The 23,911-nt window shown below is 46.5% G+C and overlaps 1 protein-coding gene across 1 annotated transcript in view; it reads left to right on the plus strand.

Annotated features, from left to right (window-relative positions):
* Window positions 1–23,911, plus strand: part of SLC4A4 (solute carrier family 4 (sodium bicarbonate cotransporter), member 4) — a 240,410-nt gene that overhangs the window by 172,601 nt on the left and 43,898 nt on the right. The window contains exons 8-13 of the mRNA XM_014938358.1: window positions 4,287–4,444; window positions 13,370–13,457; window positions 14,761–14,915; window positions 15,341–15,454; window positions 16,865–17,039; window positions 22,229–22,362. Coding sequence (XP_014793844.1) covers window positions 4,287–4,444; window positions 13,370–13,457; window positions 14,761–14,915; window positions 15,341–15,454; window positions 16,865–17,039; window positions 22,229–22,362 — 824 coding nt within the window. The remainder of the gene's footprint in view (window positions 1–4,286; window positions 4,445–13,369; window positions 13,458–14,760; window positions 14,916–15,340; window positions 15,455–16,864; window positions 17,040–22,228; window positions 22,363–23,911) is intronic.

Here is a 23,911-nt window from a genome sequence, read left to right on the forward strand (position 1 = left end):
TCCAAAAAGCAAACCATTTTAAGCTTTCCTAAGCTTGTAACTCCATTTCAAATGAGGTAGTGGCTGAACTCCAGCTCACACAGGTGGAAGCTGTTGTTTGGTAACTCTTCCTTAGGCTGGGGGTGATCAAACACGACTGTGACACATAAGATTCTCCCATAGATTGGTGCCTACACGTTCCTTGCAGGTTCTTCTGCAAAGGCTGGAGCATCATTACAGTAAAGCCACCAGCTAAAGGGCTTCTCTAGGTGCAGTTTTCGTGCTGCATCATGGGGTTTTGCTTAGCGTTGTGTTTCTGATGCTTCAGCTAATGACTCATTTAATGGAGTTTCCACTTGCCTTGGGTATTCTCTTCCCTGCAGACTACTCTGGGGAGCGTGCCGGGGTCCCAGCTGGGAGCTGTGCTCCTTTTCACCTTCTCTTGCTCCGGGGTGTCGGGCAGCTCTGCTCTCGGATGGGCTAGGTGCTCCCAAAAGAAAGGAAGAGGCTTTCCATCTTTTACAAAATATTCAGTGCTGAGTGATTTCTGAAAATCAGTCTGACTTGGTCCCTTAGGACCCAAGGAAGTGATGTGATAAAAGCCGTACAGACTGAGGAGCGGCTTTCGTTTCCGATAAACCTTAAGTGATGCTGATGATAAGGGAGTGTTAGGGTGCAATTAGGGAAATGGTGATTTTTTTCAAGCTGCCGTGCCTTTTTGCAAGTGGAACGTCGGAGATCTGTGGCCTTTAAGGTGACATTAGCGGTGGGGCTGGAGCTGTGCTCAATTTAGCAGAGTGCAGGGAAAGTGAATGTGGTGCTTTCTGGCTCTGAGGCTTCTCTCCCTGCTCTCGCGTGCTGCTGAGGACTCCAATCTTCCCGAAGCTTTTTCTGGGGGAATGGTTGGAAATGGATTGTCAGGGCTGACTGCGCCCTCCCCGTCACCCGGCTGATAAATGATTTAAGGAAGCGGCGAGCGGTGCTGTAAAATACATTTGGAGAAAAAAAAAAGCAAACAACCCACTGTAACGATAGCTCTTCAAAATCAGCGTCGCTGTTTTGACTCGAGATGCTGCTGGTTGAGAAGGGACCTCTGTCGGGGCCAACACCGTGCTTGTTCAGCAAAGCCCACAACCAACCGAGTGTTTCTTGGGGATTTGATACCTTCCCCTTATATTTTATTCCTAATTTCCTCCAAAACACTGCTTGTGGAAAAACTGGTAGCACTTTTCCAGGCTTCCCCCGCAGCGCCCCTTGATGCTTATTTAATATTTTCTCTGGTTGCAATCCCCACCGAAAGCATGGTTTGCCCTGCAGTTTTCTTCCCGCTGAATCAATTCCTTTTTGCCTTTTCATGAGACTTTTCCCCCCTTTTTTTCTGCTTCCTTGAGCTGCCTGGCAAAGCTCCTGAGGGATTTGCAGACCGGTGGAGTGTTTTTTTCCTCCCCACCCCCTGTTGGTGTTTCTGGCAGTACATCCTCCCTCCCCATTCACCCTCCGCCAGACAAACCCCCACCATCTCCAGAGACCTCCGGGGGAGGGAAACAGATATAAGGGCAGGGTTGTGGGTTTTTTTTACCAAAAGCCTTCAATTTCAAATCAATTCTGCCGTGGCTGAAGTTAAACAACAAAAAGCCTTTCTGGGACCTGAGGATGCTCGGAAATCCCTGGGTGAGAGCGGGGGACAGTGGTGCCCCCCACCAGCATGGCCAAGGCTGCAGGAGCTTTGCTGCTTGAGTTAATTTAATAACCTAGCAGAAAAAAAAGGCAATTTTGTGCCAGGCTACAGAGATTTCAAGAGCCAGGGAGACAGCAGAAAAGAGCCAGGAGAGGCTGATTTTTAAAACTCGGCTGCTGCAGTGTTTTCCCATTATCAAATCAGAAGCAATTAATGCCATAGCTGGACTTAGTTAATCTTTTTTTTTTCTTTTTCCAGCTAGAGGATGCCTGTTGCAGAGCTCCGTGAGCCTGCTGGGCTGCAATTACAGGACAGAGGTGCAGAGCTGAGAGGAATAACCTCCAGGCTGTAAGGAATTATTTTTAGCATGAAACTATAGCTACACTTTGGGAAAAGACGTATAAATGAGAGTAACCCTGGCAGCTGGCCCATGGAAAGGATGTCTAAAGGGCATTCCAGTTAAAGGGGCTCCAGGAAAGCTGGGGAGGGACTCTGGATGAGGGAGGGGAGCCCTAGGAGAAGGGGGAAGGGTTGGACACTGAAAGAGGGGAGATGGAGCTGAGATGTGGGGAAGAACTTGTTTGGTGTGAGGGTGGTGAGAGCCTGGCCCAGGTTGGCCAGAGAAGCTGTGGCTGCCCCGTCCCTGGAGGGGTTCAAGGGCAGGTTGGAGGGGGCTTGGAGCAACCTGGTGTGGTGGAAGGTGTCCCTGCCCAAGGCAGGGGGGTTGGAATTCGATGATCTTTAAGGTCCCTTCCAACCTGAACCATTCTGTGATTTTATGATGCTTGTCAGTGGATTTCTTCTGGCACGCTGGTTTAATGGTGACGAGGACATAATCGGACCTCGGGTACCATTTGGATGCCTGGGGAAGGATTGCTGGAAATGAGTAAATACAGCTCTGTAGGTCATCTTAGCTCACTTCCCTGCAGTTTTGAGCCCCACTGTTCAGCAGCACAACTGCGTTTCAAGAAGCACTGCTCATATTGTGACAGAAGCCCCAGTGTTGCTTTCCTTGCTGGAGGAACCACCTTGTGGTGGCTTCTCTGGTGTTGCTCCCAAACTTGCACGCTGGTTTAATGGTGACGAGGACAGAATCGGACCTCGGGTACCATTTGGATGCCTGGGGAAGGATTGCTGGAAATGAGTAAATACAGCTCTGTAGGTCATCTTAGCTCACTTCCCTGCAGTTTTGAGCCCCACTGTTCAGCAGCACAACTGCGTTTCAAGAAGCACTGCTCATATTGTGACAGAAGCCCCAGTGTTGCTTTCCTTGCTGGAGGAACCACCTTGTGGTGGCTTCTCTGGTGTTGCTCCCAAACTTGAGGTGTTCCCATCCAAAAGAATCCACTTCTCCCCAAGGTTTTGTCTTCCTTCAGACCTTTGGGAGGTAATGGAAATAGTAGCCACCCAGCATCATTCTGTGAAGGGTTGAGAAGGGGGTTTCTCCTGGACACGCTGCTTTCCTTGCTGGTGGAAGCACCTTGGGGTGGCTTCTCTGGTGTTGCTCCCAAACTTGAGGTGTTCCCATCCAAAAGAATCCACTTCTCCCCAAGGTTTTGTCTTCCTTCAGACCTTTGGGAGGTAATGGAAATAGTAGCCACCCAGCATCATTCTGTGAAGGGTTGAGAAGGGGGTTTCTCCTGGACAGAAGGTCTCTGATGATGGCACGTCTTCTGTAGAAGGGTTGAGAAGGGGGTTTCTCCTGGACAGAAGGTCTCTGATGATGGCACATGGTCTGTAGAAGGGTTGAGAAGGGGGTTTCTCCTGGACAGAAGGTCTCTGATGATGGTACACGTTCCTCTGTCCCCTTTCAGCCATGCCCTGCTCTGTCTCTGAGGGCAGCAGCCTGCGGGAGGGCTGAGGGCTCAGCAGCGATGGTGGGAAGCAGGAACGAGCCAGTTTCTCACCCAGATGGTTGTTGACACTGCTGGTGTAGTTTCAAACCCAGCAAGCCTGCTGCTTTGGCCCGGTGACTCCTCATGTGCTGGCCTGCACAGGCCATGGGAACAACAGCTTTGGACAACCTCAAGCAAATCTTGGATTAAGGCAGAAGCCACAGGCTCCTAAGACGTGCTCCAAAAAGCCTGCACTAAGCTTAGTCGTTGCCTTGGAACTTGAAAAGACACGTACACAGCGAAATGCAGGTGCCCAGCTCCTGGCGTCCATCCCTCAGGGATAGTTTTCCTCAGGCCAGTCGTTTCTGTAGTGGTGACCACAGATCGTGGAGTTGCACCCTCGTGGGTAAAAAGTGCCTACCCTTTCCCTGTCCTGCAGATGGCCAGGCAGCCAGGTGCTGCGATGCTTCTTCCCGAAACCCTCCCCAGATCCACTCCTCAATGCTGCACACTTTGTTCTCCCCCAAAATGATACCATCTCGGGTCTGTAAACAGAAAGAGCAGCTCCAAGAGGCGTAACCTTCTCAGTGTTGTCTTGGCTCCAAGCACCAATATCATTGTTCTTCTGGGGCTCATCTTCGTAGCGTTTCTACGTCAGTAGACTCTGTGAGGATGATGGCCAAAGATATATTCTGACCGAGGAGGAAATGAGGGTGAAAACTGGATAAATGTTACTGAAAGTTGCCGTGTGCATGCCTAACGAGCCTTAATTTTCTTTTCCTTCCTGCTTCCAGCTGAAGAATAAATTCATGAAGAAGCTGCCCCGTGACGCCGAGGCCTCCAACGTGCTGGTGGGGGAGGTAGACTTCTTGGAGAGTCCTTTCATTGCCTTCGTGCGGCTGCAGCAGGCCGTCATGCTGGGTGCTCTGACCGAAGTCCCTGTACCTACCAGGTAAGAGAATTCAGCCCCCAGGCAGGGGACAAGAATTGCAAACTGCATTTCCACCTTTGAAAATAAAAACAGCAGGCCAGAAGAAGACATTCTCTGCTTTTTCCCCATCATACGACGTGCATAACGTTAAGGATTAATGGTTTAAAATAACAAAACTCACCATAAATACTTAATCATCTTCAGGTCCTGAATTTGGTTATAAGATATAAGCTGTAAAATCCACAGACACACAAACTTAATGACTTGGCAGGAAAGGGCACTATTGATGTGAAATTTCACTATTGGGGCTTTTTTCCTGCCCCTTGTGATTCTCCCCCAACACACACCGTACACACCTCAGGTTCCCTCCATACGTTTTAGCAGTTAATATTTTTCCTCTTAAAAACTCAAATTTGGTGAATTTTCACCCTGCTGGGGTGAAAAATAAAGGTAAACTGGGGGATTTATTTCTGCCAGGGGTGGTCTCGCTGTGTGTCGCTTCGTAACGCATAACGGTCCAGAGAAAAATGTCACATAAATATTTTATTTGTTGTGGCTCACGTCGCAAATTAATCTGAGCCTTGCAAATGTGAATATATCTTACGTTCTTAAATATTTGAATTCACTGCCTGGCTGTCTGGAGCCTGAGTGTATAAGTCTTCCAGATAAAGTCCTGTTGGAATTCTTAGCAATATTACCCTTAGTTCTGCACTTGCCTGTTGTTTATCATGTAGGGTAGCAGGGAAGAATTGTCACCAGAGAGGTCCAGAATGTCTGCTGTACGTGGGTGTTATGTAGTAGCACACCACCAGGGCAAGAACTGTAAAAAAGATGAGGATTAAAAGGTAATTAAATGCACCGAGTGGAGCAGAGTTTCCAGGGGAAGGGCCAGGGAGGCTGGAGGTGGGGGGGTCTGTGGTGTCCCCTCCTCAGCTCCCCCCTGGTCCCTGCTTTGGTATCACTTTCCAAAGGCTTTACTCTGCATTATCCCTTCTGATTACGGAGTTCAAATTGCACCTTTCCCTGATGTGCAAATACATATTTTATGTGAAGGGTTTGAAGGGCTTTCGATAGGGAGTGAAGGTTGTAATTTGAATAACACCTGGAGGGTTTGGGGCTGTATCAAGCAATATTTTGGGAGGAGAGGCTTAGAACCATGACAAAACACATGGCTGATGCATTACTGATACTGGAAAGAACCACGGACATTGTGTGGAATGGAAGTTATTATAATATGGTCATTAAAATCTGTACCTTAATTTCCATGTGCGAAACAAAGGAAAAAGGTGGTCTAGTTTTCCTGTTTAATTGCCTTCAAGTAACGCAGCCGTGTTTGTATTTCATGGAGTTTCTTACAATAACCTCAGCAGTTTGCACACACCGGGTTTTCTGGTAGGAGTAGGGGGGGGATAAAACTACCTCGATTTTATAAAAGATGATTCTTCATTCCTCAGCATTTCAGATTCAAAGCCTAATCCCACCTACTCTTTTTTTTTTTAAAAAAAAAAAAACCACATCTCCGAATGCTTTTCAGCAGACCTAAAATTAGGGATTGTTTGTTTTGGTAGTGGGAGCCAGGAAGTTAAATCGAGGATTGCTGAACGACCTCATTATTCAATAGCATTAATCAAGACAATATGTCCTTCCATGCCAGCGCTTTTTCCAGGAAATACTATTATCCCTCTGCCGTTCCTCCAAACCGAATTCTAGCCCTAATCAAAGCAGGGAGGCTCATTAGTTGGCTTTCCTGAGTAATGAGGAGCCATTTGCGATGGCTGCATCCTGCTCAATCCAATCAAGGAAATCCCATCAGGGCCCAGACGAGCTCTGATGGAGCGGGCGTCTCCTCGGCCATCTCTCACGGCGGCCCGGTGGTGGACCTGCACTTTACAAGATGCTGGAGCTGGAGCCTTCAGCTTCCCCCCCTTCTTCTCTCCCTTGGCACTTCTCCTCTTATTTCGTTAAATTATCAAATTCTGGTAAAATAGTTAAACCCCCCGGGGCTTCTAAGTAAGCAGGAGCCACCGTTTCCACGCTGTGGGTGGCTGGAGGAGTGTGGTGACCCAGGTCTATGGAGCAACCACAGCGGGACCTGCCTCTCTGCATCCATCTCTCTCTTTAAAAAGTGCTGGATTGTTTTTATATGGGGCAGGTGGGGGGTTAAACACACAGGTTTTGGCATGGGGTTGTAGCCACGGTAGTCTGTGACATGGAGAGGAGGTGGCCTTCACATGGCCTTCTATTCTCATGGTGACGTCCATGGCTGGAGATGCTGTTGCACAGCAATCCAGGACGTGTTTCTGTGTTTCGTAGAAATCTCATGCTCTGTAGCTCCAGATATACCAAATGTAGAATCACAGGCTTTGAGCAGCCTGGTCTGGTGGGGTGGTAGGTGTCCCTGCCCATGGGAAGTTGGAACATTGAGCTGGAACTCAATGATCTTTAAGATTCCTTCCAACTCTAACTATTCTATGATTCTATAGAATTCTAGAAAATCTAGGTTCTAGAAAAATCTAAATTCTGGAATGCTATAGAATTCTAGAAAATCTAGATTCTAGAAATACCTAGATTCTAGAAAAATCTAGATGCTGTAATTCTCTAGAATTCTAGAAAATATAGATTCTAGAGACCTAGTACTGTAGGAAGATGGAGGATTATGGTGTGCGTAAGGCAGACAGCGTTCAACATGTGGGCTTCCAGTTCAATGTCTTACTTATTTCTGCTGGGGTTTGGGGTTTTTTTTTTTCCTTCCTCCACACATTCTTTGGCTTGGGTTTTTCTTATAAGTTGAAGAATTTTGGATGCTTTGGAGAAGTAAGATTTCCTGTGTAGAAATGACTCTTCCTTGGATGCATAAATTTTCTGTATCTTTTTTCCTTCACGCTTCCTTGCTAAGTATTTGAAGTATTTCCTCGACTTAAAAGTAAATTTTTACTTAAAAGAAAGCAGCAAGGTCTGATGAACTTTCCAGGAAAAGTTTCTCAGCAGGGTCTTTTCATACGTCTTACTTATTTCTGCTGGGGTTTGGGGTTTTTTTTTTTCCTTCCTCCACACATTCTTTGGCTTGGGTTTTTCTTATAAGTTGAAGAATTTTGGATGCTTTGGAGAAGTAAGATTTCCTGTGTAGAAATGACTCTTCCTTGGATGCATAAATTTTCTGTATCTTTTTTCCTTCACGCTTCCTTGCTAAGTATTTGAAGTATTTCCTCGACTTAAAAGTAAATTTTTACTTAAAAGAAAGCAGCAAGGTCTGATGAACTTTCCAGGAAAAGTTTCTCAGCAGGGTCTTTTCATACGGCCCTCGTAATAAAAATGGGGGACCTGAAATCGGTGTAGGTAGACCCCAGGCTTTCACTGTGTCTGGGTTTTTTTGTTCACCGATGGGAGTGAAAAAAAATTTAAGGACTTTGGTTTTCTCACATTGATTTTAATTGCACAGCTCTACAAACTCCTCGTTTTGGCAAGAGCCTGTCTCTGGTGCTTGCACCATGGCTTGGGTACGGCAGCCTCTCCTCCGGACACTGCAATAGATGGGGAGCCTTTTATTTTCATCAAAGAAACGTGCAATTACGTGTTCAGGTTCTGCTGCGTTAACGTAATGTTGGTGGGGAAAGAAAAAAAAAAAAAAAAGATGAAGAATGAGCAAGGGAGAGATTTTTTTTGGAGATAAGCTGCACAGACTTGCACGGCCTAATGTGTAGTGCTGGGAAATCGCCCGCGTCTACAAGTCTCACACAAAATGAAGCAACTTGCCCAGAGGTCACTTAGGAAGCATGTGGCAGAACCAGGAGTTGGAGTCTCCTCCCTGGCTTCCTCACTTCAGCTTTTAGCTGCAAAGGCATCTCTTCTTCTTTGTAGGTGAGGATGAAACGGTTGTCTTGCTCATGAATTAAAGCGTTGAGAAGGTTTGCGGGGCTGTGTCCCTTTAGCAGCTTTTCCAGCAGGACTTGCTGTGGGAAATCAGAGCTCCAGCAGCAAAGGACTACCTTTGTCTTCTGTGTTCATGTGTTGGACACCATGTGAGAAGCTTGTTGGTACCAAACGTGTTGGTACACTGTCCCGAAACGTGAAGGATCCCCTGTGTGAAATAGAAAACAAGCTGAACACAATCTCCTTTCCTTACTGCAATCTACAGTTGTGCTCTTTTCATCAGAGTGTGGTCCAAGCCATAGATTCTGCTGGAAAAATACATCGAGATGTTGTTCTTTCAGCCCTTGAGTCCATCAACATGTGTCTCTATTGGGAATGCTGGATGCCTTTCAGGCATCTCACGTGGTGTCCAACAGCAGAAGGACCACTTCCCCCCACCCATAACCAATAACATTTTCCCCAGGACCTTACTGAGTTTCCTTTGTGTAGGTGCCTTTAACCCTTACGGAGTTGCTGCTCTGGCTTGCTCCAGATTTGGGAGACAGACATGGATGAGCAGGCTCAACTTGAATCTTGTTTTAGTTGCTCTTCCTCTTTTTTTTTTTTTTTAATTTATTTATTTATTTATTTATTTTGGAGGCTAGGGATGGGACACAGGACAACCTTGTCTCCTTCGTGGTCAGCTTGCAAAGAGACCATGGTGAGGCTTGGTCCTGGGACAGTTTTCACCATGACCCTTGCCCTGTATGGGAACTTGATAGTCTCAGACATTACAGATTTCTTGCAGGATGTCCCAAATGGATGGCAAAATATTAGTGCTTTGGAGCCTGTGTTGTATTCACTCTCCAGCTCCTAAGTGTGCTCTTCATGTGATTTCATGGAGGTTTCTGGCCAAATTTCTCAGAAGCACAACACGTAAAGCCTCGTTGCCTCTTTGGCCAAACTAGATTGAAGTTCTGCCCTGGGGTCTTTGGTGTCACCTCCCACCAAGGTCCAGGAGGGTTGTGTTTGCTCGTAGCAGGTTGTTTGCTCCATAACCCCACGTTAGCAGGCTTGTGCACAGTGTTGCTGTGTTGCTACGTTTAGATCTTCTACATGCATTGTCTGGGTTTATGAGGCATTTGTCCATTTTGAATTGGAATTACTCATCTGTGAGAATGAATTTATTCTTGGTTGGTTTGGTGGCATGGTCCATATGATTAAAAGGTGAATCATACATAGTCAGTGGTCATCCTTAAGAAGGGTGAAGCGTGCAAAAATGAGAGGAGGAATAGTGTTTTAGGTAAAACAGAATAATAAATCACTGAGTTTGTGGGTCATTATCAGCTTGGAAGGATTTGGAGGGCTTTGTTGGTGCTGTCGTACAGAGTTGAAGGCCAGGTGTCCTGGGTGTGAGGGCTGTCAGCCCCGCCTGGAAGCTGTTGTCCAGGGCATTTGGGAGAAACATTAAATTTTATTACTGCTTCAGAGAGCCTTTGAGCTGAGTGATACAAGGTGGAACCTCCCATTCCCTGCGTTGAAGCATCCTTAGCGATGTGAGGTATCAGAAGTGGACATGTTGTGTGCAGCAGAGAGGGATTCTGTGCTGGCGATCCACAGCAGATGAAGAGGAGAGGAGAACATCACAACTAGAAGGGAGGGCTTTCTTAGGTGGAATTATTCATCACTGAACAATATTAAATGCATGCAAACATGATCTTGTCCAAACCTCCAAAATGCATTAATGGTTTTGTGTTTATAATGTTTGGCCCTTTCAGAGGTCCTGTTCTACATGCTTGAAGGCAGTTCTGAGCTCAATCAGTCAGGACAAAGAATTCAGAAAGTGTCACGGGCTGCTTGTTTTCAGGAACATTTTAGTAAATGCAAGAGCATCCAGGTACCTCTGTTACGCGTTGGAGGAGAGCCAGCTGATGTAATTATGTCAGAAGATGGTTGGAAAACGTCTTGTTCACCTGGAAAAATCAGGAGAATGCTGAGCTGCAACTTCTGAAGTTATGAACTTTTTTTTTTTTTTTTTAAATTAATACATTTGGATAATTTGCATCCTAGAGTTTTAAAAGAGTTGGCTGAGGCACAGTTTGTCTTTAATGTTGTTTTGTAATAACTCATGAAATGGAGGGAAAGTTCCAGGAGGTAGGAGGAGATCAGAGGACATGACCTAGGCGTGTATGGCTTACTCACCTCTGTGTGAACCTCAGGTAGAGCACTTGAGAGCCTCACAAAGAGCTTGATTAGGAACCATTACTGTTAGTAATGCCAATTAATATGAATTTATGGATCCTGTGCTAACACTTGATGCCTTTTTTTTATAGGACTGTAGATTTTTTAAGTAGAAAGTACTTGTTTGGGCATAATATTTCTTACTTGACGTATCATTTGACTTAGTACCTCATGATATTTTGATTTAGGAAACTAAAATAATACTTAGTAAGGGGAGAGGTACTTCTGGTGAGGTGTCACCTCTCAGCCCTCTTCATATTTTATCAGCAGCTTCTGAGAAAATGTATAGTTATCATGGGTTACTTCATCTATGTATTTGCACTGACAAAACTGCTGGGTCTTGGATGAGCTCCCTGAGGAAGATGCTGATGCATCAGAGAAGGTTCACAGAAGAGCCGTCAAAGTGACTAAAGAGAGGAGAAAAGCCTCAAAAATGGCTTAGCCTAACTGATAGATGGCTGTGGGTGACTGGATCGATAGGGGAGGATATTTAAAGGAATTTAAGTATTGAGGCTTCTTCAATTTAGCAATGAGAGACAATTGAAATTTATGACTGGAAGCTGAAGCTAACCCAAATTCACACTGGAAGTAATGTGAAAGGTTTTAGAGGAGACAGCTCACCAAAGGTTAGCTCACCAAAAGTTATAGTGTGTTTATTTTCCATTACTGATTGAAAGGTACGGCTCTAATTGGAAAAAAGGCTCAGTTCAGGAAGCTTTAAAGTTGTTTTGAGCAGCTATTAGTGTTTCTGTTCGAGCTTGCTGAAAATTGCCCCAATAATTCCCAGCTTTTGCTAAATTAGGTGAGATGGAGGAGTTGATCTCCTGCCATGTGACTTCTTCTGTTGCTAATTGCAAGGATGAGTTGATGCATGAGACAGACAGAGAGAGACTTTTATCTCAAGGTCGCTAGTCAGAGCCCAGCTGAAGAATGAACCAAGACTGTCTGACTGGCATGATGGTCTCCATTGAAATCCCAGAGGCCAACGAAGGAACAGGGCGTTCTTGTCAAGCCCGTTGGCAAGCTGAAGAGGGGAGCATGAAGACAGGTGTGTTTTAATGCTATAGCCATGAACCAAATCTTTTTTCTGGGCCAAATCTGAACAGGGGATTTATAGGAAGTTCATGTTTCTACAGCCATGGCTGTAGATGTTGTGTGAGTAAGTAGCTGCCAGTTTGGCATCTGTCTACAGCATGAAATCAACTTTAAAGTAACAGTATTTCTACCAGAGGTAAAGGCTTTTACCAGTTCAGCGTTGATGTGAAACGTAATTTAGGAACTGGGAGTGTCTAAGATAAGGCTTAGATCTTCCTGAATTAGAATCAGAGAATCACAGAATGGTTTGGGATCTTCCTGAATTAGAATCATAGAATCACAGAATGGTTCCAGTTGGAAGAGACCTTAAAGAATATTCCAACCCCCTGCCCTGGGCAGGGACACCTCCCACCAGCCCAGGTTGCTCCAAGCCCCCTCCAACCTGCCCTTGAACCCCTCCAGGGATGGGGCAGCCACAGCTTCTCTGGGCAACCTGTTCCAGTGTCTCACCACCCTCACACCAAAGAAGTTCTTTCTAGAATTTCTAATCTAAATCTCCCCTCTTTCAAGTTAAAACCATTACGCCTCATCCTATCACTACATTCCCTGATAAAGAGTGTCCCCTCCATTATTTGAATGGTGCTATTATTATTATTATTTGAGTGGTGCTATTATTTTTTTTTTTTAATTTTTCATTCTGGGCCAGGAGGATCTTAGTACCTTTGAAGATCCAATCTTGAGGCTGTACTTAAAACTTTTCTAACAAGTGTCAGTTGAGACGTTGGAAAACCCCAGGCACCTTTCACCAGCATTCCCGTTATTCTGGCACAGCTGCTAGACAATTTTATTGGCAGAAGTATCCATTTTCCATGTATAGCCTTTTCCATTAAGGAATCTCGTTAGAACATAGCCACGTAGACAAGTCCTGATTCACAGCACGTCAGCACTGACCAAAGCAAGGGCAGGAAGGATAAAGAGCAGTCATTTTCTCTCTCTCCAGGGGTTTCATATCATGGTGTTTTTCAAACTCATTAGCAGTGACTTGAATAGAGTTGCTGCCCAAAGAGATCATATAGGAAATTAACTCCTAATACCTTGTAGATGTAGTCGCCCTCGCTGATGGTGGCTATCGTAACATATGATAAGTCACCGTGGAGGTGGATGGACTTTCTGTGGTGCACAGGACATGGATTCATGTCCAACAGGGTAGGTTTAGACTGAACATTAGGAAGGAATTTTTCACAGAAGGAGTGGTCGGGCATTGGAACAGGCTGCCCAGGGAGGGGGTGGAGTCACCATCCCTGGATGTGTTTAAGGGATGTTTAGATGCGGTACTGAGGGATATGGTGTAGGGGAGGACTTTGTAGAGTAGGGTAGATGGTTGGACTCGATGATCCCAAGGGTCTCTTCCAACCTGAATGATTCTATGATTCCCAACCACTCTGCGCTGGAGCCCCATCCATCATTCATCCATCACTTCCAGGCACTGGGCATTGGAAGAATGTCCTTCCTTCCCCTCATCCCAAAGTCTGGGTTGCTGGATGGTAGCGACTTCTGCATGGGGCAATGATAGCATTTGGCCATAATGGTCTCCAGGGTACTTTTAAGGTTTTGGGGGAGAAAAACACTGATTAGCACCTTGCTTGTACGAGTAAGCACGATGGGCTGCAGGGTGTAACCTCTGCTCCCACATTAGCTGGTAGCCACTGGGTCTCTTAACAAGGTCAACAGCTTTTTTAGGTGAATTTCTGTCTAGATATTGCATAAGTGATAAGCAATCCATTTTGCCATCCTAAAGGAGAACAATCTTTGTTTTATCAGATTTCTCTTCATTCTGCTGGGACCGAAGGGAAAAGCGAAGTCCTACCATGAGATCGGCCGAGCCATCGCCACTCTGATGTCAGATGAGGTAGGTGTCTTGACATCTCCTGGGTGAGATGGGTCCTCCCAGGTTTCAATTCATTAGCTGATAACGATGGCCTTTGCTCCATTGTGTTCAGCTGGAACGGGCACGTGAGTGGGATGCACGTAAAGCTGAAATATCCAAGTGTCACCTCCTAGTTCCATCTGTTTATGTAATTATTCCACCCAGCTTCGTGTTTTTATAAAAGCATGGCTATAGGAAGGTTTTGTCCATTGTGTGCGTTTTCCTGCTAGCAATCACCCTTTCAAAGAGGCGATGAACTAATCTTTGAGTTACTCTTGTTGTGGTGTGTCACGTTCCACGATGACAGTGACCTGCAGCTACGCTCCAGGTAATTAGCGCAGAAACCGTCACGCCCAGGACACGCTCTGTGTCCCGGGGCACTTCATCATTCAGGCACTGCTCATATATTATCCATGAGCAGCCAGCAATTACTCGCTAATCGTGCACCTCCTTGAGATGACTGGGCTTTCAATATTCATTTGTGGCTTCTTTCTTCCAGCGTCCCTTGGGCTCTGCGCGTCCGGGCTGATTTACGTTATGTTTGTTTCTTCATTTCTCCTTATGTTGTTCTGCTCTCCTCTCCTACAGTTCCCTCCATTGCCATTCACCTGGTCTCAGCTCTTCTGTTTTCTGTCATTCCATAGCCCCAAAGTCCTCCTCCTGCTCTTATTAAGCCTGTCGTGTGGGCTGAGCCACCTTCACTCCATGTAGTCCAAAAGATTTCTGTAAAATTCAACATTAATGCTCTTTTTCCTCTCTTCTCTCATTCGCTCTTCATCGGTAATATTGGGCCTTTCAGTAAAACTAGTCTGTGCTTCTTTTTGAGTAAATATTGTCTTTGTTTCTAAGGTACAGTGTTGAAAACCAACCTGTTTTTTGATAGACTGAAGTAGGCAGGAAAAGAGGATCGATGCTTTTTTGTGCCTTTTTAAGAGTGGCTTCTCAGAGTATAAACAAAACTCCTTTTTTTATCCAAAAACTTTTTTTTTTGGATAAAAGAAATGGATAATTGCTTTAGCAACATTTTAAAAAGGTTAGAAATGTATATTTTGCTAAGAATTCAATATATACTGGCAAGAAAAGAATCTCTATCGTTCAATGAGCAACCAAAGGAAAGGGCTTTCCTGAAGTTCAATACCCTTGTGCCAAGTGTCCTGATACTTTTTGAGAGGTTTTTGAGAATGAATAAGTTGGTTTTGTAGAAGAAAACTCAGTAGCTGCCTCTGGAGTCTGGGCAGCAGAAAATGCAGACCTTTTTTCCATGGAGTCTCTCTTTTCCTGTCAGGTATTCCACGACATTGCCTATAAAGCCAAGGACCGGCAGGACCTGATCGCCGGCATCGATGAGTTTCTGGATGAAGTCATTGTGCTGCCCCCAGGGGAATGGGATCCAGCCATCAGGATAGAGCCCCCCAAGTCTCTTCCTTCTTCTGATAAAAGGTAGTGGTGGGAGATGGGCGGGTTTAGCTCCGTGGTGAAGGACAGTGTGCTTCAGTCCCAAGAAGGTGATGGGAAGAGCCAGTGGTTTGGGTTCACCAGATTTATCGATCAACTGCGACGTGACCTGCATCTTGTCTGTATTTAGAAAGTACTAGAGATATTTTCAGGTCTTTCTAAATAGCTGGAGGGAGGATGTTCTGAGCCTTTTAACATGATGTTGTAATCCTATAATAACAAATATAGTGGTTATCCAGCCTCTTTGGGGTTCTGCTTGGTCTTTCCAACACACCACATTCCTCTCTGGAGCCTGCTGGTCTCTTTTGTGCAACACAGCTTCAGGAAAGGCTGTGTGAGGCTCGTTTGGAGGAACTGTGTCGGGATTATGTTTTGTGGAGACCCTCACTTTAGTTTGCCTTCTTGCCTAGGAAAAACATGTACTCTGGTGGAGAGAACCTACAGATGAATGGAGACACCCCCCATGATGGAGGACATGGTGGCGGGGGCCACGGGGACTGTGAAGAGCTGCAACGAACCGGCAGGTGGGTAACGCCCCACGCGATGTGATGGATCTGGTGTGATCCCAGCAAGGTGGCAATGTCCCCTGGAAGAATCCTTGCTCCTGTTCCACTTTCCATCCCAACGTAGTTTGTGTAGGTCAAGCTGGGACCCCAACACGTGTACTGAGGATTTTAGTGCCCAGCTCGAGGCTGTCTGAAGGGTTCTGGACATCCAGCCTCAGCAAATTGCAAAGAGTCTTAAATGAGGGACTCGAAATGAAAGAAGGCCCAGGTAGGTGTTGGTTGCCCAAAGTCTGTGAATTTAGACGAGCCATAAGGGATGTAAACGTGGCGGGTGCAGCTACAGTTTCCATTGCTGGAAGTTCTTTAGCCAAAAGCAGCGACGTTCCCTTTTCCAGACTTTCTGTTGGAGCTGAATTGCAGAGATGAAGGCTTTTATGGGGTAGAAATACTGAAGGTAACAGAGCCCAAGGCCTCACTCTCTGCTTTATTACTCTGCTTCTACGCCATGTAAAAGTCAGTGAGAGTGAGAATGCAGTTCAGGTGGCCATAAAAGAGCATGCTCAGCATTTCAGGGCCAATACACAGGGTGTCGTGGTGGCCTTGTGCTCTTCCTCCCACTCGGTATTGATTTAAGTTCTCATAGAATATCTAAATTCTAGGAGAAAAGTCTGAAATGACGCCTCGGTGTGTACAAGGTGGTCAATAACATCCTGATTCTGGGTCAGAAAGTGGTGTGGGTCTGTCTGCCACTGCTCTGAGCATCTGAGCAGTCCTGGTGGTGGAGGTGAGTTGTGTACACAGGAACAAGAGGCAAAACAAGAACATTTTTCATGCCAGCAAGTGTCAGAGCCACCTGGAGTTTATAAGAGTTAAATACGGTCTTGTCTGTGATGGTACAAAAAGGAATCCTTCTGCAAGTGGAGCTGTCTTGTTCTCCAAGATGATTTCACTTACTTGGGTTTTTTTACATCTAGTTCTTTTTCTGGTTAGCAGTTTGAAGCATTTTTCCATTTAGCAGATTGTTTGGCTCACCCGACCCTCGTGTCTGCCATGTGGAGAAATTCAGGCAGGGATTTAGACTAGAGTTAATATATTTTATTACATCAACCAATATAGTTGGGGAAAAAAAAAAACAAAACCCAACAGACAAGCTTCCCAAAATGCAAACTTTAGTGGTCTGTTGCAGCAGAAGTCGGGCTTGTGTTCCTGAAATTCATCTCTTTCCAGCTGTATCACGTGTTCAAGATTTTATCTTTCTTTACAGCATTATCTCAGCCGTATTCCTGGACCGATAAGACTAGTGTGTAATCTAATGATCTCACCCCTTTCCGATAATCCTTCATTTCTGGCGATGTTTCCCATTACTGATCTTGGTGACTTTGGCTGTGAAACATTTTGCCACGGGTCTTCTCCTGCTCGTCGTTTCAGGTTCTGCGGTGGCTTGATCAAGGACATAAAGAGGAAAGCGCCCTTCTTCGCCAGCGACTTCTACGATGCTTTAAACATCCAAGCCCTTTCAGCAATTCTCTTCATCTACCTGGCCACGGTGACCAACGCTATCACGTTTGGAGGACTCCTTGGGGATGCTACGGACAACATGCAGGTTAGCAGGAGGTTCTCAGGGCAGCAAAGGTGCCACTCGCCTTCTGCTGTCTGTGGTCAGAGGGGTGTTTGGCCACCAACAAAGCTTGAGTTCTGGGTACAATTAATAGAGGTATCCTGCCTTTCCACTGGAAGTTGGCCTGCTTCTCTGCTTTGGCTTTGAAGAATTGTACGAGCAGTTACCTTATGTGGTGTTTGAAAGGTGGCCAGGCACCAGAGAAGGTCCACACTGCTTCTATATAGAGAAGTTCCTCTGATCTGCTCTCTGTGTTTGTGTCTTGGTTGGACAGTCCCAGTCCAGTTAAATTCCCTAAGTCTGATTCAGGCTTTCCATGTCAGCAGAGCACAGCCCTCTGTCCTCTGCGTGACTCTTACAAGCCCTGGACTTCTGCCTCTCCAGTGAATGGAAAATCCTAGGATTGGTAGGAAAGCGAGTCAATCAGGAGACGTGACTTGTCTCAGAGATAAGGAGAGGGGAAAAATGCGAGCTCTTTAGAAAAGACAAAATTTGTAATAGAGGAAGCTCAGATGCTGAGAACCCTGGCTCAGTTTTAGATGGAGTCTAAAGGAAAGGGGTTCTGTGTTGACACTGCCGTGGGTCCTTCGTCAACCTGAAGCAGAATGAGGCTCTAGCAGTGGGATTTAGTATTCCTTTGGCTTTTGGAAGAGGAAGAAAACGTAGGAGGTTGTATTTAGATCATTTCAGTGCAGCCACGTTGAGTCTCCTAACAATAATTAAGCTCGTAGTGACAATGTCTGAGTAATTAATTTATACTGGTTTAATTTAACCAAAGCTAAATAAGAGAGGGGCACCTCTCCAGAGCTCTGCACTTCCCCGTGATAAATTACAGGCTAGAGTAAGATTCAGTTGCTGGTGGAGTGACAGACTTCCCTCTCCCCTGTGTAAATACAATTTATCTCCTGCAAAACTCAGCAGTCGTGCAAGGAAACACGGGAGGCACAGCCTTAAAAAGAAATCATAGCAAATGGCAGCAGAGAATGGAAAGGGACCCACCAGGGAGCACCAGTCTTCTCTCTGCTCTGCCTCTGCAGGACACACAGTCTTCAGAGTAGGGGGAGTAAGGGGAAATGTTAAAATTTAGTGCACATAATCACATTATCGTGTCCAAAAGTCTTTTCTGTTACCTTTGTATCCCATGAACAGTTATTATGGAGTAGTAAAATAGGGTTTTTTGCCACTGAAATAACAGTGTAGTTTCTTAATGTTCACAAAAAAAAATAATTAGTATTTTTTTTTAAAAAAAGAAGGACCTTGCATTTCAGGAAGTTGGATGGGTGATAAGAGAAGATGGGTCTCTAGGAGAAGAGCCCGTAATCAACGCCTACAAGTATCTCAAGGGAGGGTTGAAGGAGGAGGGAGCCAGACTCTTTTCAGTGGTTCCCAGTGAGAGGACGAGGGGCAACGGGCACAAGTTGGACCAGAAGAGGTTCCACTCAAATATGAGGAGAAACTTCTTCACGGTGAGGGTGGCAGAGCCCTGGAACAGGCTGCCCAGGGAGGGTGTGGAGTCCCCTTCCTTGGAGATTTTCAAGACCCGCCTGGATGCTCCTGAGTAACATGCTCTAGCTCTAGGCAATCCTGCTTCAGCAGGGGAGTGGGACTAGATGATCTCTATGGTCCCTTCCAACTCTAGAAATTCGGTGAAATTCAGTAATCCCTGTTCTCCTGGGAAGCCCCTCTTCTGTCTGCCACCTGCCAGGGGTTGATGCACAACTGTGTTTGGTTTAATATCTCTCGTGCTGGGGCAAGGTTATTCTTCCAAGAACCCCCCATGAGCCTTCTCCATGGGGTTAGAGCCGAGTGTGCAGCTTTCCCTTGATTTCAAATGGTATTCATCTGGTGAACGTGACACTCATTTTGCCAAAGTGTGTCTCAGCCATACTTGGAGCTGTGAGCTCACATACCCTGTCCCCCGGCCCCCTGCTCCCCGTAGCCAGTTTGCCCTTAAACTTCAGTTCCCAGAAGTGGAACAAAGTGCAGGAAAATGGTCACCGAGTTGCTAGAAAAAAACATAATCCCTCCAGTCAGTCCATAACATAGCCAAGGCTCGGCGCAGGAGAACATTGACTATTATTTTCTAATTTGTGCACTTCAACATTTACTTGATTCTCACATAAAGCCACCAGTTGAATTTACGGGTTTTTATTTATGTACTGATTTAAAATTGAAGTACCAGCAGTTTCTCTGAACGGTTCACTGCTGGATGAGAGGTTCAGAGAATCTGGGTGCAACTGGCTTTTTTTTTTTGCCATCTCCCTTCAACAAACTATTCCCCATGCTTGTTTAAAAAGGCATTGGGTCTCTTGGCTGCTGCGGGAGCCTGGGAAGGGTTTTGACTACAGATTGGGAAAGATTGTGCATTCTTTACCCTTGGGTCATCAGAGCCAGAGTGAAGCATCCCAAAGTGAAGCATCCCTGCTCAGTGAGATCAGGATCCAGGTTCACATCCAGTGTTGCTCAAACTCTTGTGTATTCCCACAGTGGGAAAGGGTTTGGAAGCGTTGGGTTTGTGTAAGACACACAAAAACATGAGCTGTGATGCATCTTTAGACTCTGAAATGCAAGGGGAGGTTGTTCCTCGCCGGTGGAGCAACAGCACCTAGAAGTCCAGATATTTTATCCTCGTAGAAAATGGTAGTTTTGTGTCTACCACGTCACACTTTATACTTTTTGTTTCTTGTAAACAATTATGTGACTACTGCTGGGTCAGGCACTAAAAACCTCCCGTCCCACGCTGCCTGCCCCAGCCAACGTCGCTTTAAAAGCTCACTTCGGAGTTTTATATTTCTGAGAAAAGACACTATTCTTAGCTACAGACACGTGGAAGAATGCAGGGAAAAGAGATTCCAGATGCGCTGGCCGCGAGGGCCCTCTCGGTGAGTAATGCGGGAGGAGCCAAGGGGCTCAGCTGTGCGAACGCCGTTCCTGGCCCCCACAGCAGTTGTCTCATCCTCACCGCACCCCCAAAAGGCAGCAGCAAAGGCTCTGTGTCCCCTCTCAAAGCCTGTTGTGGAGTCTCCTTCTCTGGAGATATTCAAAACCCGTGTTCCTGTCAAACCTGCTCTGGCAGAGGGTTGGATGAGATGGTCTCCAAAGGTCCCTTCCAACGCCTTGGTGTGTAATCCATCTACACAGGTTGCAGGGCATCAGAGCAACCAGATCTAACCATCTACGCAGGTTGCAGGGCATCAGAGCAACCAGATCTCCCTCGCCCTGATGCCTCCAAGGGACAGGGCTGAGCATTTCTTGGGTCCTTAGAAATGGAGAGGACCAAGGATGTCACCTCCTGCCAAGATGAGGTCATTTCTATCCCCTTGACAGCAGCTTCTCACGCTGCTGCTCTAATTACCCAGGCAATAACAGTGCTTGACCACTGGTATTCTGAGATCATGTTTGTGGCCAGAAAAAGTGGTTTATGATTGCTTTAGAGAAAGTTCTGCTAGTAATTTAATAGATAATAAAAAAGTAATGTTCTGCTCTACATAGTAACCTCGTGGTTGGACGTACGACAGTATGAATACACTTTCCTCGGGGTAAACAGTAACTTAGGTCTTTCCAAGGAAGAAAGCCACAAAACTTAATTTAAATTCTTGCCAATGCCACTGATAAGTGAGAAAACCTGCAGCCCCGACCCTGCCGTTTGTCAGGGGTGGAGGGAAGGCTCTGCACGTGCCACTAATTGCTGGTGGCTCAGCACGTGCAGCGTTAATGAGGCTGCCAATTCAGACGTGGCTACGACGAAGCGCAAAAGCCTGTGCTTAAACCTGGCCCTGGTTGGCTGTTGGGTCATTATTCCTGGAGAGGGTTGATGCTGATGGCTGCACGTCTTGCTCGGTAGAAGATGATGCTCTTGTTGTTCCTTTAAAATGCTGTTGAGTGTAAACAGATTAGTTTCCGTAAGAGGAGAGGAGGTGAGGTCCAGCCAAACTGCCATTTTTGTAGAAGGGTGCACACTCAGTCAATAATCGCATTTTATCGCCATTTATATTTCGTCCACATTTTGCATTTTAAAAGTAGATACTGTCCAGCTATAGTTGGAGATGAAAATCCAAGAACGCATCAAGCATGCTCTTTTATCCTTCTCCAGCAAAGCTCTTTGGCCTCACATGGCAAAGGGAATTTTAGAGCCTGTTAAATATGGAATTTATTACTTGCTGGTGACATCTGATGAACTTTGGTCTCCACACGACTGCTGGATGAAGTAGCCTTGTTTGGTTTGTGTCTCACTTACTAAAACAGTTACTTGAGAGGCATCTTGTTTATCTCAAAGGAGTGTCTGCTCAATTGGAGAAAGGAAAAAAACCACTCTCTGTGGTCCTGGAGGATGTCAGCGCTGTCCTCTGGCCATCCTCTGCCCTGCAAACCAGGACTGTTACCATCAACAATGTGGGGGATGCTCAAGGAGTTCTCAAATCCTCTCAGTGGTCTTTGAAAACACTCCCCTCCCCTCGCCAAATAGAAAATTAAGTTCATGGAGATGCTGGGAGGGCTGGAGCCCCTCTGCTGGGAGGACAGGCTGAGAGAGTTAGGGGGTTCAGCCTGGAGAAGAGAAGGCTCCAGGGAGACCTTAGAGCCCCTTCCAGTCCCTCAAGGGGCTCCAGGAAAGCTGGGGAGGGACTCTGGATGAGGGAGGGGAGCCCTAGGAGGAGGGGGAAGGGTTTGACCCTGAAAGAGGGGAGATTTCGATGAGATAATGAGGAAGACCTTGTTTGGTGTGAGGGTGGTGAGAGCCTGGCCCAGGTTGGCCAGAGAAGCTGTGGCTGCCCCATCCCTGGAGGGGTTGAAGGGCAGGTTGGAGGGGGCTTGGAGCAACCTGGTGTGGTGGGAGGTGTCCCTGCCCAGGGCAGGGGGCTTGGAATGAGATGATCTTTAAGGTCCCTTCCAACCCAAACCATTCTATGATTCTATAAAATACAATATAGCATTATTAAACTCTGGACCTCAGAAATAAGAAGGGGGTTTGTTGGTTGTCCTGAGTAACTATGAATTTGTGGGATGAACACAAGGTTGTGTGCAGCAGGAGAGGGCAGAAGATGGTCTTCCCTTAGTCTTGGACATACCGGCGTGCAGGACACGACCGGTCCCTGATGTAACTGCTCGTTTTCTTGCAACAGCACTAATAGAAAGGGTTATTTGGTGGAATTCACTTCTCCCTGTGTCTACCCTAGGGCGTGTTGGAGAGCTTTCTGGGCACGGCAGTCACCGGTGCGATATTTTGCCTTTTTGCTGGTCAGCCTCTCACCATTTTGAGCAGCACAGGACCCGTCCTTGTCTTTGAGCGGCTTCTCTTTAATTTCAGCAAGTAAGTACCGGGGTGGAGGGGGGAGGAGGGGAGGAATGTCTCGCACTAATGAAATACCAGCTGGGGAATGAGATGGCCAGTGGTGGGGAAGGAGGGGATTTAGTGCCTGGAATGAAACATCTCTTTGTTGCTCGTTGAGATTGCAGAGCAATCACATCAGGGATTTTCCAAGGCACGCATGTCCCAGAGCGTTGGTTGCCCGCTGTGGGGGCACGTGTGTCCTCTTGGAAGTCCTTGGCCAGGTCTGTCCTCCATGAGAAGGTTGCAGTGGTTACCATCGGTGTGTTCCTCCTCTCCAGCCAAGCGTGGGCTTCCCTGGCTGCTTCCCGTAGGGGCAAAGAAAGGAACCCAGCTCTTGGGGATTTCACTAACAAAATCCCACAGGTCTCAAAGTTACCACAAATTTGTCTTTAAATATGTACTCATTTGAAATAATCACCATTAGGGCAGGCTGGATGGGACTTTGAGCAACCTGGTCTACTGGGAGGTGGGGTTAGAACCTCACAGCAGGAGGTTGGAACTAGATTGGTCTTTAAGGTCACTTCCAACCCAAACCATTCTGTGATTCTATACTTGCAAAAGTACCAAAGTTAGATGTACCAAAGCAGAAGTACCTATGACAGAACAGCTCTTGATCTCTGTTTGTCCCCAGAATTCCTCAGCAGAGCTTTGCTGCCTTACGTGCTCTTGGGGTTTTTTTTTTTCCCCTTTTAACTGGTATCACGAGGTTCTGCTCCCTCCCCACCAAGTTAACGTTGGTGCAGGGATGGTGGCTGACACCCAGTGCTAAAAGTAACCCATTTTGTTTGGTGTTCTCATTTAGTATTCCCACATCTGCAATGCTGGAAAAATTAGAATCACAGAATCTTAGTGGTTGGAAGGGACCTCCGAGATCATCGAGTCCAACCACGTTAAAAAAAAAAAAACAAAAAAAACCCCAACCAACAAACCCAAAAACAGCACCCGCCAACTAAACACCACACCCACAACCCCACACACTACACCCCACCACAAACCAATAATCTTGGGCACTAGAGCATGCCCTGAAGAGCCATGTCTACACGTTTCTTAAATCCCTCCAGGGATGGTGACTCCACCACCTCCCTGGGCAGGTTGTTCCAGTGCCTGACCACCCTCTCAGGAAAGTCATTCTTCCCAATATCTAATCTAAACCTCCCCTGGCCCAACTTCAGACCATTTCCTCTGCTCCTGTCCTTATTCCCTTGGGAGAAGAGGCCAACCCCCACCTCTCTACACCCTCCTTTCAGGTAGTTATAGAGGGCCATGAGATCTCCCCTCAGCCTCCTCTTCTCCAAACTGAACATGCCCAGTTCCCTCAGCCTCTCCTCATAGGACTTGTTCTCCAGACCCCTCACCAGCTTGGTGGCTCTCCTCTGGACACTCTCCAGCAGCTCAATGTCCTTCTTGTAGTGAGGGGCCCAAAACTGAACACAGCCCTCAAGGTGAGGCCTCACCAGGGCCGAGTACAGAGGCACGATGACTTCCCTACTCCTGCTGGCCACGCTATTCCTGATACAGGCCAGGATGC

This window comes from Calidris pugnax, unplaced genomic scaffold (assembly GCF_001431845.1).
Source record: "Calidris pugnax isolate Ruff unplaced genomic scaffold, ASM143184v1 scaffold72, whole genome shotgun sequence".
NCBI lineage: Eukaryota > Metazoa > Chordata > Aves > Charadriiformes > Scolopacidae > Calidris > Calidris pugnax.